General features: G+C 47.0%; 1 protein-coding gene across 1 annotated transcript in view; it reads right to left on the reverse strand.

Annotated features, from left to right (window-relative positions):
* The window catches only part of CAPN7 (calpain 7), a 91,567-nt gene that overhangs the window by 21,928 nt on the left and 51,928 nt on the right, over positions 1–17,711 (reverse strand). Inside the window, exons 12-15 of the mRNA XM_088462794.1 lie at positions 17,271–17,391; positions 13,850–13,994; positions 10,319–10,418; positions 5,971–6,106 (exon numbers count right to left, since the gene is read on the reverse strand). Of these exons, the coding sequence (XP_088318920.1) occupies positions 5,971–6,106; positions 10,319–10,418; positions 13,850–13,994; positions 17,271–17,391 (502 nt within the window). The remainder of the gene's footprint in view (positions 1–5,970; positions 6,107–10,318; positions 10,419–13,849; positions 13,995–17,270; positions 17,392–17,711) is intronic.

The following is a 17,711-nucleotide window of genomic DNA, read 5'->3' on the forward strand; positions in this document are numbered from 1 at the left end:
CCACAATTTCCTGATTTATGAGGAAGCGGGATACCACCTTGGGAAGGTGGCCCAGGCAAGTCCACAGCACAGCCCTGTCAGAATGGAAAATAAGGAACGTGGAGCGACATGATAGGGCACTCAAATCTGACACCCTCTGGGCCGACACCGGAGACACAAACGGCGGCTGAACATGGAGAACTCCCTGGAAAAAAAGTTTGCACGTCCGGGAGCAGTGCTATCTGCCTTTGGAAGACAACTGACAAGGCCAAAACCTGGACCTTCAAGGATGAGTGCCAGAGGCCCAAATCCAGACCTGTATACAGAAAGAAAAGGATCCAGGCAAGGCAGAAAGACCTGGGGTTAAAATCCCTTAGTCATACACTAAGAAAAATAGGTACGCCAAACCACAAGATAGATACGTGCCGAGGAAGGCCTCCGAGCCTGAAGAATGGTCCGAACCACCCTCCTGGAAAATCATTTCACTCTTAGATCAGAAGAGCCACCCCGTCAAAGCGAGACTGGTCAGATCCGGATGGAAACACAGGCCCTGAGACAGTAGATCCAACCGCAGAGGAAGAGTGGTTCGTCTATGGAGAGGCCCACCAGGATCAACGAGCCTCCCTCCAGTTTGAACTTGCGGAGAACCCATGGAATCATGGGAAAATGTAAATCAGAGGGAAGGTCCAAGGAACCGCCAGGGCATCTACCAGAAGAGCTTCTGGATCCCTGCAGTATCTTGGTAGCTGATTGTGACAAGACACCATCATGTCTATGTCCAGCAGACTCCAATGGCGGACTAGTAGTAGGAAAACGTCTGGATTCAGCGCCCACTCACCTACATGAACGTCCTGGCGACTTAGGAAGTCCGCTTCCCAATTACCAATTAACTCCCGGGATGAAGACCTCGGGACAGTGCTGGAAGAGGATTCTCTGTCTAACTAAGAATTTGGGCTGACTTCCTGCATGGCTCCTTGACTGCGAATGACACCCTGGTGGGTGATGTAAGCTGCCGCAGATGCATTGCCCAACTGTACCGTTACCGGACGTTCCAGAAGGAGGTGCTATGCTTGACACAGAGCCCTGTACATGGTACGAAGTTCCAGGATGTTGATGGAAAGTCGTTTCTCCTGACTCTTCCAATGACCCTGACAGGTTACCTTCACCCCACCCACGAAGGCTTGCATCGGTGGTGAATAGGACCCAGTCCTGGATCCAAAAGGGGCGGTCCTTGTCCAGAAGTGAGAGCTGGAGCCATCACAGTAGGGAGAGATGTACATCCTGGGGAAGAATGAGTTTGTGTCTTGAGGCTTGGGCAAGACTTGATCCATTGCTTTAGAATGACCCGTTGAAGAGGCCGAGAGTGGAATGGACTGTACTCGACCACGTCAAACGTTGAGACCAAAGACCCCAGAATCTGCATGCACGAGTGTATGGACATCCGACACTGAGAAAGGTGCATATTCTGGCATGTAAGGTCAAGCTCTTATCCAGAGGGAGGAAGACTATGAGCTCTGGAATCCAACAAGGCTCCCAGGTGGAGCATCTCCTGGTATGGAGTTGGCGTGGATTTCCGCCAATTGATTATCCATCCGTGTGACTGTAGAAGCTCCACTGTCAGCTGGATGTAATCCCTGAGAACTATCGGAGACTAGGCCACAAGAAGGAAGTCGTCCAGGTAAAGTAAGATTCTGATGCCCTGCAGCAAAGATGTACTGCCATTACCGCCATAACCTTTGTGAACACACGATGGGCCGTGGACAGACCGAAGGGTAACGCGTGAAACTAATAATGGCTGGTGTGTACATCAAACCTGAGGAAATGTTGATAATTGGCTCATACAGGAATATGCAAATATGCATCCTGGATATCCAAAGATGCCATAAAGTCCCCCAGTTCCAAGGCTAGAATGATGGACCGAAGGGACTCCATGTGGAATTTGGGACTTCAGAAGAACTTTTATAGGATGGGTCAAAAGGAGCCATCCGGCTTCTGTACCAGAAACAGATTGGCGTAAAAGCCTAACCTTCTCTGGGATGGGGGAACAGGAATAACGACCCCTGAGGCCATGAGAGAGCGAATATACTCAACAGCTTCTGCCTTTTCTGGCTGTGCAGGAAGGCTAGTGGATAAGAACCAGGACGCTGCAATGTGAGAGCGTAGCCTTGAGACACAACGTTTCTGACCCAATCCGCATTGCTTAATAGTGAAGGAGGAGACCTCCCACTCAGAGGTCCCCTGGGAGGAGGCCCGTCCCATCATGTGGCAGGCTTGCCTGCTGGCTTGGCAGCCGGACACCTAGCTGACCAGGATTGTTTACCTTTGGGTTTGGAGCTTTTAGGAACCATACCCTGGCTTCTGGGAAATGGCTAACCTTTGGCCCTGCCCTGCGGACAAAAGGAACGAGAGACTGAACTCCTAGGTCTGGGAGTAGAAACTGACAGTAAGAAAGCAGACTTAGACGCTGCTAGCGTGGTCACTATCTTGTCCAATTCCGGATTGAACAGAGTGTCTCCCAAATACGGAAGGGCTTCCAAGGCCTACTTGGATTCTATGCTGGCCTTCCAGGTGCGCAACCAGAGCGCTCTTCTGGCTGCAATTGCACAAGTCGATACCTTAGAAGTCAAAATACCTGAATCTATGGCCGCTTAGGAGAAATAAGAAGCTACCTCTTGAACAAGTGCAACCAAGAGCACATTAACATAAATGGATTTTAAGAAATTTTCCGGTTTCCTATCTGTAGGATCTTTAAGAGATGCTGTGTTAGGGATAGGAAGGAGGGATGACTTAATAAGACTAATGATATGGGCATCCACGGGGAAGGGTGAGGAGACTCCCACTTAGCCCTATCCGCTGCTGGTAGACGGTAAAAGGTAGCAATGCACTTGGAAAATTGAAAGCGCCTACTAGGGTGAGTACACACCTCCGCTAGGAGGTCTTCTAGCTGAGCTGAAGACAAACAATCCGTAACGGTCTTCTTTTGCCTCTTAAATACAGGTGCCTTGGATCTGGAAGGTTGCTCTGATTCCTCCCCTAGAAGAATGGACTTAACTGCTCTAATAAGAACCTTTACGTGTACTGGAGACATAGGGAATTGTCACGTTGGTGGGGATTCAATTAGCAGGGATTCCACGCGCGGGTGTCCCCGAGACCCCGCGCGCGAGTCCCTGCTGTCGGACTTTACCTCGAACCTCATGTTGGTGCGTGGTAAAGTCTGCATGAGGCCGCCCAATTCAGCCTCGCGCGAGCGTGTAAAACACACTTATTCCGCAGTTTTCACGGAATCAGTGTTGTCTCGCGCAGGAGTCCCGTTCTAATGACGCGGGGAAATAGCCATTTAGTTGAATAGCTAATCCCCAGCGTCGCGGGATTTTTACCTGAAAATTAGTCGCGGGTGAAATCCCGCGGCTAATTGGATATGCCCCATAGCCTCCTCTGGGATGGAAAAAATCTCAACGTCAGAGGTAATGGAAGCACTGGCCTCGCCATCTGAAGACACTTCTGAGTCTGAACCTCCCCCAGATAAAGGAGAGCTTTTGCATACAGCAGGCATGCATCTGGGAGCCCTATCCTTATCTAGCATCTGCTGAAAGGACATGGACACCTGAACTAACCCCTGGACTGACTGTGCAAAGGTCTGCATCCAGGGAGGCTCTGCCATGGGAAGCTGCGGCACAGCAATAGGGACAGGGGGCACTGGAGCTGCCATCCGGTCCACAAATTGCGACATTACCTGTGTTAAGCTGGATGCCCAAGCCGGTTCCTGACTGGAGTCAACAGCAGAGATAGACTGTTGCAGGGCCGTAAAGCAACTGACACAAAGGCCATCGTGCTCTGGGTCCTGAGGAGAGATGATGACACCACATTTTTTACAGGTGCACATCACCGAAGCACCCACCTCCTTGGGAGTCCTATTTCTGGACATTGTTATCGTCGCAGAAATCTCCACACACCCAATGACAAAGGTATAAGGGAGGTAACAAAAATGGTCTAAAAGTGCTAAACATAAATGTATATATACTGAGAGCTGAACTCACCAACCCAGGTGACCAGAGATAACAGCAATCATACATATACAATGAAAAAAATTCTCACATGCACACAGACCACTCACTGCTGAATATGTGTGCAAAATTACTCAGCAAACAAGCTTAGATAAGCAGGAAAGAGATAAATATTGATAATTAGGTCACAGGGAGAGCAGGTTATAGAGGAGACAGCAGCCCAGCTTCTCTCCCGTGCTAGAGAGGCAGGCTGAGGAAAATAGCCGCACAGTGTGGAGAGAGGGGAGGATTCTGCCTGGGGCTTGCTGTCTCTGTGAGAGTGCGCTCCAGCGTTGGGGGAGGGGCTAACAGGGAGCACCACCCTCCATCATCTGGCCGTGCCCCCAGGGTAAATGCCTGTGGCTGCTACTAAGCAGCCCCCTGTTGCACTGTACCTTCCCTGGTGGTCTAGTGGGCGACACGGGAGACCAGGAGCCACCACTAGCCAGTACCACCGGTGGTCTCCACACCAGCAGTAATAAGCCGTGACCCGCGGTTCCCTGTGTAGGGAGCCGCCTTACCTTATCCCCATGAAGTGCCGGCTGCGACTCTGGTGTGAGGAGTCCGTGGACAGAGTCACTGACCTAGTCGCCAGTGCTGCGGCCCCGGCGTTGGGGTGGCGGAGCGGCAGTGGTGGTGTCCTGTAGGACGCCTTACATTGCCCACTCGTAGAAAAACTAATAACTAAAAATCCATCTAACACAGTCCCCCCTAAAAATGGTGCCCAGCTCCTGCCGGACACCAAATTCAAAGTGAAGTCCAGTGGCTGGGGGCTGGGGTATAGAGGAGGGGAGCCTGGGCTTGTGGGTAATTTTATTTAACTATTTGGTGCCCAGACTCTTCTCTCCAGGCTATACCAAGTGTCATTCCTGTGCCCCCTAGTGGAGGAAGAAGAAAAAATATTGTTAAAATAGATTAACAATATTTCAGTAGCATTGCAATCAAGCTTTGTATTCCTGCAGACATCTACTGACGGAAATCCTTACAATGAATGACAGTAGTGTCCCGCAGTTAAAACTTACAGACTAAAGAGAATGCTCGAATGCTCTAAATTTTGACGCCTGTCATTTTACCGACGCCAGGAGACCGGCGCTTGGCATCCCATGCGGCCGGTGGTAAATCATACCAGTTGCCCCCCTAACGTTTGTTCAGTTTTGCCACGTACCCTTAAAATATGTTTACATTTATTCAAATTATCCCTTAATCCAAGGGTGGGCAATAAGCGGCCCTCCAGCTGCTGCAGAACTACACATCCCAGCATGCCCTTCCACAATTTTGCTATTTGGTCATGATGAAACTGTTGCAGGACAGCTGGAGAGCCCCATCCCTGCAGGCTTAATCTGAGTAAAATAATTCCAAGCCACTGTATTTAAAATGTTTTAAAAATACTGATTCTGATTAGTGTTTTATAATTGACTTACAAATTGGATGTTATTTTCATTTATAATTTTACAGGGGAGTCATCCTTTCAAAATAATGGTGCTAACATAAATTATAAATTGTGCCATGTTTTGTACTCCTGTATTATACTGTACTCAGCATTTACAGAATATAAGACACTACTGTTGAAGGGATTGTTGTTCACTTTTGGACAACTCTTTCTTAGCCAATCATACCCCAGACATATAGTAAGCATTACTATAAATGTTACCTAAGTTTGTAGACTTTGAACATGTTGAAAGCCTCCCATAGTGATTCAGAAGAGCTCTAATATAGCGCTATGGATGGATTGCAACCTACAGTGCGGCCTTTCTAAACAGGCCCCAGAGAATTTACTGTGCGTATAGGGCAGGAGTGATTAACAGCTGCGATACAGTGCAGCTGAAGACTCTGAAGCTACCTGTACCTGTGTTAGTGCACTGTGCATACTGTAATACAATGATACGTCTGTCAGTACTGGATTACACTACTTTCTAAATAAAAGCAGTGTATGGACGGTCACACAAACCTTATCTGTGATGTGTCTGCTCAGCAGAATCCACACTGCAGCACCACCTTTTGGACACTGGACATCAAGCCTGTACTGAGGATTGTTAGCAAGACTGTAAGCGTCTTTCACCGGACCCTGCTTTGCATCCCATGTACTACAAAAGAAAATTAGAGATTGCCATTATAAAACAGCTTATTATGCAGAGCGCTAATAGCACACTTTTATGGGGCCATGAACTGCGTGAGTATCTTTTCATTTCATATTTTGGTGGTATATTAGTTTTTATAAAACTTATAAAAAAACAAACAAACAAAAAAAAACAATGCACATATAAAAGCACATATATAATAATCACTGAAACAATCAATCGGACAGGGAGGTTAATGCAGAGGTAAATGTACGCCCATTTGTTGAGCGCATCTTTCGAACACATGGGGGGATCAATTAGCTGCGGGGTTATCTCGCGCATCTCTGCATATGATCCAGTATATACGCTAGCTCTGTACACACCTCTATTGAGCAATGCTTGCCCGACTTCCTTCCAGCACTGCATCAGGCCCGATCAGTGAAATGGAATAGAGTGGGATTTCGGTGACAAGTACAAACTCTCAGCAATCTGCCAATATCGCTGGTGATGGGAATCATTAATCAATGCAGTGTTCAGCTTGTATCAGGGCATGTGGAGGTTACAGAAGCATGCTAAGTGGTTTATGCTTTTTGATAGCAATAACTAAATAAATAATAGCAATATTATTTTTGCTGCATGAATCTCATGTGTGATAGTTTGTGTGCAGGTGTGGACAGGGCCATAGACAGAAATGATGGGCCTAGGTAATGGGGGAGGTGTGGTCAAATCCTGGGGGTGTGGCCATGTTTCCCCCCAAAAAGTGAAAACTACTATTGCACACATTGTTCCCCTGCACAGCTTGACCGTGCCCCTTAATCAATCGCAGGCCTGGGTAATTAATAATCACCTCTCTCTGCACCTCTGGGTGAGGGTTAAATGTATTACAGGAGTTAAGTCTGTATTAATGTTGTATGAAGGACATGCTGCTACATGGCAAATATTTTTTGGTTTTGTGTTACCTGGTAATGGTAACAATAGTGTAGAGTTTTTGGCCCAGCTTCACCCAAACTTTTATACGCCACCAGCAGCATAGAGCTTGCATTCAGGTGAAACTCCTTCTGCATATTTTACCATACAGAAACTGTGCAGACCAGCCCTGCAGGCTTGAAAAAATAATGCAATAAATACTTACTTCTCATCTAAAGCCTTCTAAAATGGCAGTACCAATAATTATTTAGTCAGAGTAACCTCAGAAACAGGGTACATGAATGTCTTTCACCTAATTAGCACAATGCATAACTCTTGTCATACATTGTCAGCGAATTCCTGGCTGCCATCTTAGCACACACCAAGCATTTTGAGCCATCTTGTCTGCCAGGGGCACCTCTATTGCAGTGGTGGTTCTAGGGATGGGCAAGCAAGACGGTCACCTGGGGCACTGCGGCCAGGGGGTGCAGCCACAGTCATCTCTACTGATGCCATCTAAACTGACGGTGCCCGGCAGCTCTCACCTGCCGCCACTGACCTACTTAGAAACTGTGCTGCAGCAGCACAGCAGGACTCAGGAATCGGCTCCACTCTCCCACAAGCTCCATGTACCTCAGCCTGAGCTTCCTCTTCCTGTCACAGCTGCAGCCTGTACAGGAGAGAGGAAGTGCTGGAGAGGCTGGAGTCTGGACTGAGCGCATGGAGCGGCAGCTGCACAGCAGAAGGTAAGAGCTGCTGCTGCTGGGGAAGAGAGGTTGGGCAGCAAAACATGTAGGGACTCTGCCAGTCTCACATCAGCTGGAGGGATAAAAGTAATCTAAGGCAGAAATCGTGTAATGTGATAACCGCTCCCTGCTACCCTCTGTATTCCGCTGTCTTCCTCTCACTCACTGACTACCTAGTCACCCACTGCCCAGTCTGCCTCTCCAATGTAACCAAGTGCCTCTCCCTACCACCTTCTCCCAGTCACCCTCTACCTCTCCATACAGGCATGCCCCCTAGAGTGATGAACACTTTTCGGGAGCCTGCATACCTTCGTCATGTGCAGAAGAGAGTCCTTGTTAGGCGTTTTGGGGGGAGGGTGGCACTAAAGGAAACTTTCGCCCTGAGCTCCACAGAGTCTAGAACTGGCCCTGCTCTATTGTTTGACGACACTTTTCATAGTGTTTTGCCAGCAACTTTTGGACTTGCAGCTTATTAAATCAGAAGATTTCTATTCAGAACACTGAAAAAAATGGGATGGCGAGTCGCTGCGAGTTGTGTGTGACATACATGGTCATCTGGCAGTTTGTAACTTGCAATATTTTTAGAAAATAGCACTCCATTACATTTACACTAATGCATACTTGCCAACTCTCCCTGATTGTCAGGGAGACTCCCTGAAATAGCAGCAATCTCCCTGACTCCCTGAAGAGTAAAGCGATCTCCCAGATTGCATCTTGCCCCCATTATGAAGCTGTTCTATATAAAAAATACAGAGATCTATACATTAAAATGGGAATATTAGTATCATTTCCCTGCATTGGTAAGAAGGCACAGTGATCCCTATGGCTGCATACAGTTTTTGATAAGTTTCAGTGTGTTTTCATCAACAAGTAGACTTTGGGACTTTTTCATCAACAAACAGATCTTACTAACTGCTTTGGGACTTGTTTACATTTGGATGTAAGTCAGTTTTATGACATGCCCCCCAGATGTAGCAGTACACTCCACTTTACCGCCGCGCTCATAGGTGCTGCTTCCACAATCTCCCTGAAATGCTTTTTCAAAAGTAGGCAAGTATGCACTAATGTGTTCAGGTGCACACTTAGGGCAGAACTTTCCCAGCAATATGAGTAGATTGCAGTTGTCATAACACATAACTGGAGCTGCAGGTAGTAGTCATTCCCGGATAATAGGAAAGGCATTATTTTACCTATTCTACAAAGGCTCATTTTGCCAAATCTTGTGGAGTACTGGTTGATGGGGCTAGTACTGTGGGGGAAGCTGATAACCATTTTGGGGAGCAATTAAATTGTTGCTTTGATCGAGCGCGATAGCCGCCGGCACTGGCATTGCTGGTTGTATCCGCCTGAGGTGGTCATCAGAAATGTGTGAAAAGTCCGTGGCCTGGGCGCCATAAACAGGACTTAAGATGGGTTTAGCTGCTTTATGTGGCTAAAACCTGTCTATTTAGGCACGACATGTGCGATAAAGCATTGGCACCCAGAAACACAAGAATATCGCCCCCAGATCTCTATGTGCGATATGATTAGGGCGCACCAGGACACTGTGTATATCCGTTTGCGTTCCATTGTGCTTTATATACAGAATCAGTTGCACATAGATATACAAGTGTATGCACAAATAAGCCATTTGAGACAATTTAAAAAAGCAAAATACTGTATTTTTCTTTGTAACAGTAATATACATCTATACTGCTATCCAATATTTATTTGAAGTTTTTAGGGTACAGGCTGTTTTCCCCAGTTTCTTAAAATTTAACAAACAATCAAAAATCGGTCGCGATAATCTTGCGGTCAACTGAATATGCCCCATAGTGTTGATGGCATCAATCTTTTTATGAACACATTAACTCTTTCATTGAGTACTTAATAAAGTTATTATATGCAAAGTTCTTTGCTATCGAATTAAAACTATTTCTTGTACTGTGCATTGTGTATTAAACTATATTATTAAAAGACAAAGAAAAACAAAACAAGTGTGAATGAGACATCAGTATATCCAATCCAGGGGCTGGTAACAAGGTTGTAAACGTGATACACTGTAGTGTCCCATGCGAAAAAAGTTTTTGTACTCTCTGGGTGCTTCTGGTGCAAGGGTCTCATTTTAGGACCTCACTATATAAAGACTATGGTCATCTCCTCATTGAAGATACCATCTTCTCCATTACACTACCCCAATGGGAGAACTCCAAAGTGTGGGGATCAATTACATACAAAAGTAGTACCAGTATTGGACTCTTTAAGGATTAAATATTCTGTATTATACATCTGTGGCGCCTTCCGGATATTTTTGTATTTATTGAATTTTTGGGATCCATCCTTGACAGGGGATCTGTCTGTAAGTGCGGCCAAGTTGGTAACACTATATTATGGTCACAATTGTAATTCCCTATTTCATCATGGAGGAAGTGTACATTTTACGGTTTTGTGTAATATATATTTAATCAATATTTGTAATTGTTTAACACATTTTAAATCAAGGTTACTACTATACATATATTATATACTTCTTCATGCCAATATTCTTAGTGTATAGATCTTTCTTTCAAAATCAAGTTTGTTAATTAAAGAGATAAAAGGGACATACCTGTGAATGCATGTTGATTCTTTAAAAAGGCTTGGGTTCCAGCTCAGGTAGATGACATCATAATATTGACACAGGTCTTCCCATGTAATCCAGAAAATACCTACAAGTACGATGACTGAAGTTGTCAATAGCTATAGAATTTACTAGTGAGTTTTTCTAATGTGTTTGCAAATCCACTCTCTACCTTCACAACTACTTCAGTGTGTCTGTCTCACCTGCAGCCCAGCAGAGAACCACTAGATACAATTACTGGGAGCCTCCCTAATCTAGGAACAACAGAGGATCTGGCATAGGCCATGAAATAATACCCAGCTTCTGACTGGACAGATACATCAATCTTCCAATCAGGAATCGCCTGTCATTTCTAGCTCTCCTATCGGTGTTCTGAAATTATTCTGGTGGCTGGCCAGCAGAGGTCTCAATTGTAAAGAACGGAACCCAATTGGGCTTAACAAATTGTGTGTATTACAGCCCTTGCAAAGTATTTGTTAGCTCTAATCTCTACAAATAGGTCACCAGATTCAACGGGGAAAAAATAATGAAGTGTCCAGTAATGTAGCATCTCAGGTGGTGCCTGACATTAACAGTTTTGGGGGGGAAATATATACGGCTCTTAGAAAGTTTTTGAAGATCTGTTTTTATTTTTTTACAGATGTGTGCTTGCTCGTCTAGCCTCAATATGCCATGCAGCATGATATGTCTGACATGAGTGAGCCGCCAGGTCCTGTGCAATGTGATGCACCAGGAGACTGTGCTGATTAATTTGATATGTGACGCTTGTATATCTGTCTGCAAATGAGTCTGTAAACGGAACTTGGCAAAACGCTGCGGCCCCTGCATCGTAGCACTTCGCCTGCTGATTGAGAGACTCCGTCTCACACAGACCCACAAGTGTCACATATCAAATGAATCAGCACAGTCTCCTGCTCACACCCTCCTGAGGCAGGGAGCAGAAATCTGCGAAAAATCCAGCTTTTGGGCATGCTGACCAGGACTTTAGATGGGTTTAGTCACTTTACTTGGGTACATTTGGCCAGGGGCGTAACTAGAACTTTTTGGGCCCCATAGCAGCATTTTTAAGGGTCCCCCCTAACTTAGGTCTTAAGCTGGCCACACATCTAAAGATTATCTGTCCAACCAGCTGTTGGTTAGTTGGTTGGTTGGAATGAAAATCTGGTAATGTATGGGAGTAAATGATGATCAGCAATTTGCTCCTAAATGCCAGAAAACAGATGAAAATGGTCGTTTGTTAAATGTTTGATCCAAGCAATTTGTTCAAACAACAGTTTTTGTCCATTTTTCGGCGTTTTACTCCCATACCTTACCAGATTTTCATTCCAACCAATCAACTAGTTGGCTGGTTGGACAGATAATCTGTAGATGTGTGGCCAGCTTTACACAATAACCACAGTAGTTCCCCATAAACATTAAATGCCCACTGTAATGGTGCCCCTTATGCAATGCCCACTGTAATGGTGCCCCTTATGCAGTGCCCACAGTAGTGAGCCCCCTGTAGTTGACCCCAGTAATGAGCCCCCTATAATGCCCCCAGTAGTGAGCCCCCTGTAATGCCCCCAGTAGAGAGCCCCCTGTAGCTGCCCCCAGTAGAGAGCCCCCTGTAGCTGCCCCATGTAATGCCCCCAGTAGTGACCCCCTGTAGCGAGATCCCAGTAGTTGCCCCCTGTAGCTGCCCCAGTAATGCCCCCAGTAGTGACCCCCTGTAGCGAGATCCCAGTAGCTGCCTCCAGTAGTGAGCCCCCTGTAGCTGCCCCCCCTCCCCCCTCCGCGTGCGCACACACACAAACAAACAAAAAAAAATTTACCTTTATCCCCGCTCCTGTGAAGCCGCCGACCGTCCCGGCGCCCGCTCCTCGGAACTATGGGAGTGACGTCATGACGTCACTCCCATTATGCACTACGGGACTCGGAAGACGGAGTAAGCTCCGTCCTCCGGCTGCCGCCGGGGGTTTGAAAAGGAGCCAGGCGTCCGCTGGTAACACAATCTCAGCGGGCGCCCGGCATATGGAGGGTGCAGGGGGTGCGATTGCTGGGCTGGCGGGCCCCTTAAGCTGCCGGGCCCCACAGCAACGGCACCCCCTGCACCCTCCATAGTTACGCCACTGCACTTGGCCATGACAAGTGCGATAAATAATGGGTAGTACCCATGCCCGATCGGAGCAACAATAGTACCCATGCCCAATAGGCAGCAAAAAAAGATTGAATACCCACAATCAAGGGGGGGGGGGTTAGTACTACATGGAGAAAGGGGGAGAGGGGATGGGGGGAATGGGCAGTGCCAAATTCAATATGCTGCTGGTCGCCGCTGATTGGCTGCCGGTCCATAAGCCGTGATTGGCTTGCAGCCGTAGCAAAATGTAAACAGGCAGCCGCATGTTGTACGGCACTGGGACAGTGACAGTCCCAACGCTGGGTGCTGAAGTGAAGTGCCAGTATGACATACCGTTTCATACCGGCACACTTCGAGCACTGGTTTGATTACAGTTTAGAGGCACCACGTTGAACTTTACGTTTTGCGTTAAAGGCGAAAAATCTGCCGATATAATATTTTTACTTAACTTTTGTTAGGGCACGATGTACGAAAGTGTAATACACTGTGCTCTGCACCTTGATTATTATTTATTTATATTGATTTATATAGTGCCAGCATATTCCGTTGCACTTTACAATTAGTTACAATACAGCAATAAAAGAAGACTGGGTAATAACAGGCAGACATAGAGGTAGGAGGGCCCTGCTCGCAAGCTTACAATCAATACAGTAATAGGAATTTTATACAGGAGGATAAGTGCTATTTAAATTGGTCCAGACAGATTGCTGAGCTCCATGATCCAGTCGTACAGAACTGTTGGCCTGGGGCCAGTGGGATGTGTGAGTGCAGAAAGAGAACATGTGTAAAGTTATATGTGGACTGTGTAGAGGGCAGGTGATTTGTAGCAGGTGAGCAGGTGTGCTTAGATTTACCAAACCGCATGGGTCTGCAGAGCAAGATGGTGGCGTTTACACTGGTCAGTAGGAGCATAGTCAGAGGGAGGGTATTATTTGCCAAGTATAAAGGTGCAGCAATGTGCTTAGATAGGCAGCATATTTACCACAGTAACATTATTCATAGGATATAGAGATGGATACACTTTATGGGGAGTGCAATGCTGCAGGGAGGGGCGCACAGTCATTTACACAATACGACTTGATACCTGCACCAGCTCTGAGTCTCATCCTGCATTTTGCACCTTCCAGATGCTCATCTACAAGTTTTTAACATAGCTATAGTATATATCATATCATAATACACAAGTGACGCTAATATATATTCTGAGGCCATTACTTCAGGATTTATAAACACTGTAAAAGAATAAAGACTCCCCTAATGTAACATACTACTGAATTCTGTGACCTGTGTAAGTGTTTATAGTAAGGGGCTCCTTATCCCATTCATAGTGATATTATGCTATATTTGTAATATATAACTTGAAAATATATAACATAATATAAATGTTACAGGATATAATTTACCATTATCAATTTTTTGGGCTGTTCGTGGGTCAAAGTTCAGGTATTTCTGCAGTTCCGGGGTCCAGCTCCTCTCGTCTTTCTCACAGAAACGACCTTTCCATCGTAAATGACTCCAAGGATTCTTCAATTGGAGAAACCGCAAATCCTGTACGTAATAAGACATATATACAATTATTTTCTCATAAACAGAAATAGAACAAGTATTGCGTTTAGGAGCATAAAGATCATACGATGTGGCCAGTGGTGTAACTAGGGCAGCCAGATAGACTCTCATTGACTGCTGCAGCACCCACTGCAAGAGCCTGACTTCCGTCCGGCTCCTGCAGTGGGTAATGGGACTGACGTCATGACGTCTGTCCCATTATGCTGAGCGCGCCAGCCCGGGAGGACTGGCGGGCGGCGGGAGCGGCGGCGTGGACTGGAGGAGGAGCAGCAGCAGCAGCAGCGTGTATTCAGGTAAGTATGTTTTTATATATATATTTTTAAAAACCTGTCGTCAGCACTACTGGGGGCACAATGGGGTGGCTACCACTGGGGGGACCTCTACTGGGGTGGGGGGGTGTGTGGCTACTACTGGGGGCACCATTATTAGGAGGACCTCTACTGGGGGCACCATTATTGGGAGGACCTCTACTGGGGGGGGGCTATTACTGGGGGCACCATTATTAGGAGGACCTCTACTGGGGGGGAGGGCTATTACTGGGGGCACCATTATTAGGAGGACCTCTACTGGGGGGGGGCTATTACTGGGGGCACCATTATTGGGAGGACCTCTACTGGGGGGGGGGCTATTACAGGGGCACTTAATCGGGAGGGGGAACCTCAACTGGGGACCACTACTTGGGGGGGGGGGGGGGGGGACTACTACTGGGGGCATTATAGAAGGGGCTTACTACTAGGGGCACTGCACTGGGGGGACCACAACTGGGAGCAATAACAGGAAGGACCACTACAGGGACCACTGGATAGGGGGGTCACTACTGGGAGCCTGCATCAGGGGGACCACTACTGGGGGCACTGCATGGGAGGGAGGGGGACTACTGCTGGGGGCACTATATAAGAGGCTTACTGCTAGAGGCACTGCGGGGACCACTACAGGGGGCACTAGATAGGGGGATCACTACTGGGTGCCTGCATAAGGGGGACCACTACTGGGAAACCTGCATGGGGGGGGGGACTACTGCTGGGGGCGCTATATAAAGGGCACTGCATAGGGGGGGGGGACTGCTACTGGGGGCACTATATAAAGGGCACTGCATAAGGGGATACCACTACTGGGTGCACTGCATTGTGGGGACTGCTACTGGGGGCACTGCATAAGGGGGAACACTACATAGGGCACTGCATTTGGGGGGACCACTACTGGGGGCACTGAGTAAGGGGAACTAATTGGGGGCTGTATAAGGGGGACCACTACTGGGGATACTATGGGCCTGCATAAGAGGGACCACAACTGCATACTGGGGGTACTGTATTAGGGGTACTACTGGGGTTAAGGTGCATATGGATAGGAATGTTAAGCATGAAAATAAAGGGGTGTGTCATGTTGACACGCCCCATTTTTAAGTGACCACGCCCATTTTTTCTCCCACGCGCGCCTTCGGCGCGCGCACATATCGGGGTGTTGGGGGGCTCCAAATACCCTAGTTACGCCACTGGATGTGGCTAAGATGTCCCATTTAAAGCCACAAGCAGTTCCATTCAACTTTTTTGTTTTATGACCCATATATGGTATGAAAAGCGCCATAACTTCTATATTGTACGTAATCATCTGCGTGCTGTTGTACAAACCTCCAGCCCCCCTGACTACTAGCCCCTCCCCTGGAGAAACCCCCAATGGCAGACTAAAAATCCCGCCCCCCAACAAACATCCCGCAAGTATAAAATGTGCATATATATGTACATTTATTTGGTGCACATGCATAGTATAGAACACCCTTACTTGGGGAGTGACCTACTAACAGCCTTGATGAGACTATCACTGCTGGACACAGGAAAAACACTGGAGAAAATCTACTTCTGGACCATCGTAGGGAAAAGGATTACTGATGACTGGATGATGTAACACTGTGCTAGGGTTTTCATGAATGGGCACTAAATTCAGAGAGAGGTGCAATGTGGAATAATGGTACTGAAAGCAATGTTTTACCCATAGATGGTAATTTTATGCATTTTAGGTGTTCTCGAAGCCCATTAAATGAGATTTAACTCAATCAATATTATATTACCATTGGTAAACTACAATGAAGTTGCATCATGTACACTATGAGCAGGTCTGAATGTGACTGCATCTATCCAGTTTTAGCTAACTGCACATGTGCTGCAGCATCTTTAGGGAGGACCCTGAGTCAGATGGACCTCGGACATTTCTCTCAGTCTGTGAAATAGGCGTTTCTGGGTGTCAACTGGGCATATGCATGGAAGAGAACCATCTTGTGGGAGTGTTGCAGGCATGTAGTCAAAGTCACAGTACGCCATATACTGAGTTGTGCGTATGCTGCGGTGATCCGTACACCTAGCATGGGGTAAGTGCTGATACTAGTGATGATGGCGGTTAGATGTGTACGTTCAGACCTATACTCGAAAGTAGCATGTCGTTTGAAATCCGGAACCGTTCAGCACTATAAGCAACTCAGAAACGGGCCCTATGTTGCAGGGAAGCTTTAAAACATATTACTGAATGTGCTTATAACACTCTGTGTTGGGCTGTACTTGGGTCAAAGTTAAGTAAACCTTAACAAACAGTGGGCCTGATTCAGACCCGGTCGCAAGCGCTGAGCGCTCGCAACCGGGTCGATGGTGGCTCACAGCGCATGATGGAGCCGGCTCCGTCGTGCACATGCGTGAGACCCGGCTAGTGACGGGCAATCTGTCGCTCCAGGTCTCGCACCAAAGGGGGCGAGCTGTCGATGTTGAGTGACAGCTCGCCCCCTTTGGTGGGCGGGCCACGGCTGGTGGTTGCCAAAAAGGAGGCGTTCCCATGAGAACGCCTGACGTTTGGGGGCGGCCCCACTGACCTCACAAGTGAAGTCAGTAGAGAGATTCAGGCTCTGTAAGAGCCGAAATCTCTCTGGGGCTTGCGGCCACGAGACCCTACCACAAGGGTCTCGTCGCAAGCCCGATGGTCGCGATGGTCTTGACCATCGCGACCATCATCATGGCCGCTCGCAATAGCTGTGGGTGGTCATCCACAGCAATGCGAGCGGCCAAGAGGCCGATCCATAGAAAATAAGCCTGGCCCTGATTCAGAGCGAGCGGCTCTGAATCAGACCCAGTGTTTCCTTCCAGTGCCTTCATGTATAAGCCCTATCTACATTGTGATTTGTGCTCTGTGCTGAATCAAGCACTCAGCACAATAGATGTACAGTAGAGTTGTGCATAGTCCAATCAAGCATATATAAAAATATAGATTACATCAAACCTTGTATTCTCTTATGTCCAACACAGCGTATGCGTGTGTAGGTACCAAGCCCCATTTTTCTCCTTCCTCCTCAGACATCATGCCTGTAGCCGTGGTTATAAGTACATCACCTTTGTGAAATCTGAAATGAATACAAATACAATAAGGTACAATTGCCCTTAAGAAAACATAAAATGTGGTATTTAAATAATGTAGAAAGAGTTTGGTGTACAAAAAAACATTTTAAGACTAGTGTCACAGGTTTGTTTAGAATTCCACATTTGTTCTCAGGTGTTTATAGAGACATGCAGTATTTTACTGAAACACTTCTTTCCTTATCACACCGTAGAGCTTCAGCTGAGACACCCCTTGACTCTCTGTATGATAAGGGACAGTGTTTCCCATTGAACATAATGAGATTATAGTATAGATGGGCTTTTTGGTCCATCTAAAAGTCCAGTG

This window comes from Taudactylus pleione, unplaced genomic scaffold (assembly GCF_031769625.1).
Source record: "Taudactylus pleione unplaced genomic scaffold, aTauple2 ptg000053l, whole genome shotgun sequence".
Lineage (NCBI taxonomy): Eukaryota > Metazoa > Chordata > Amphibia > Anura > Myobatrachidae > Taudactylus > Taudactylus pleione.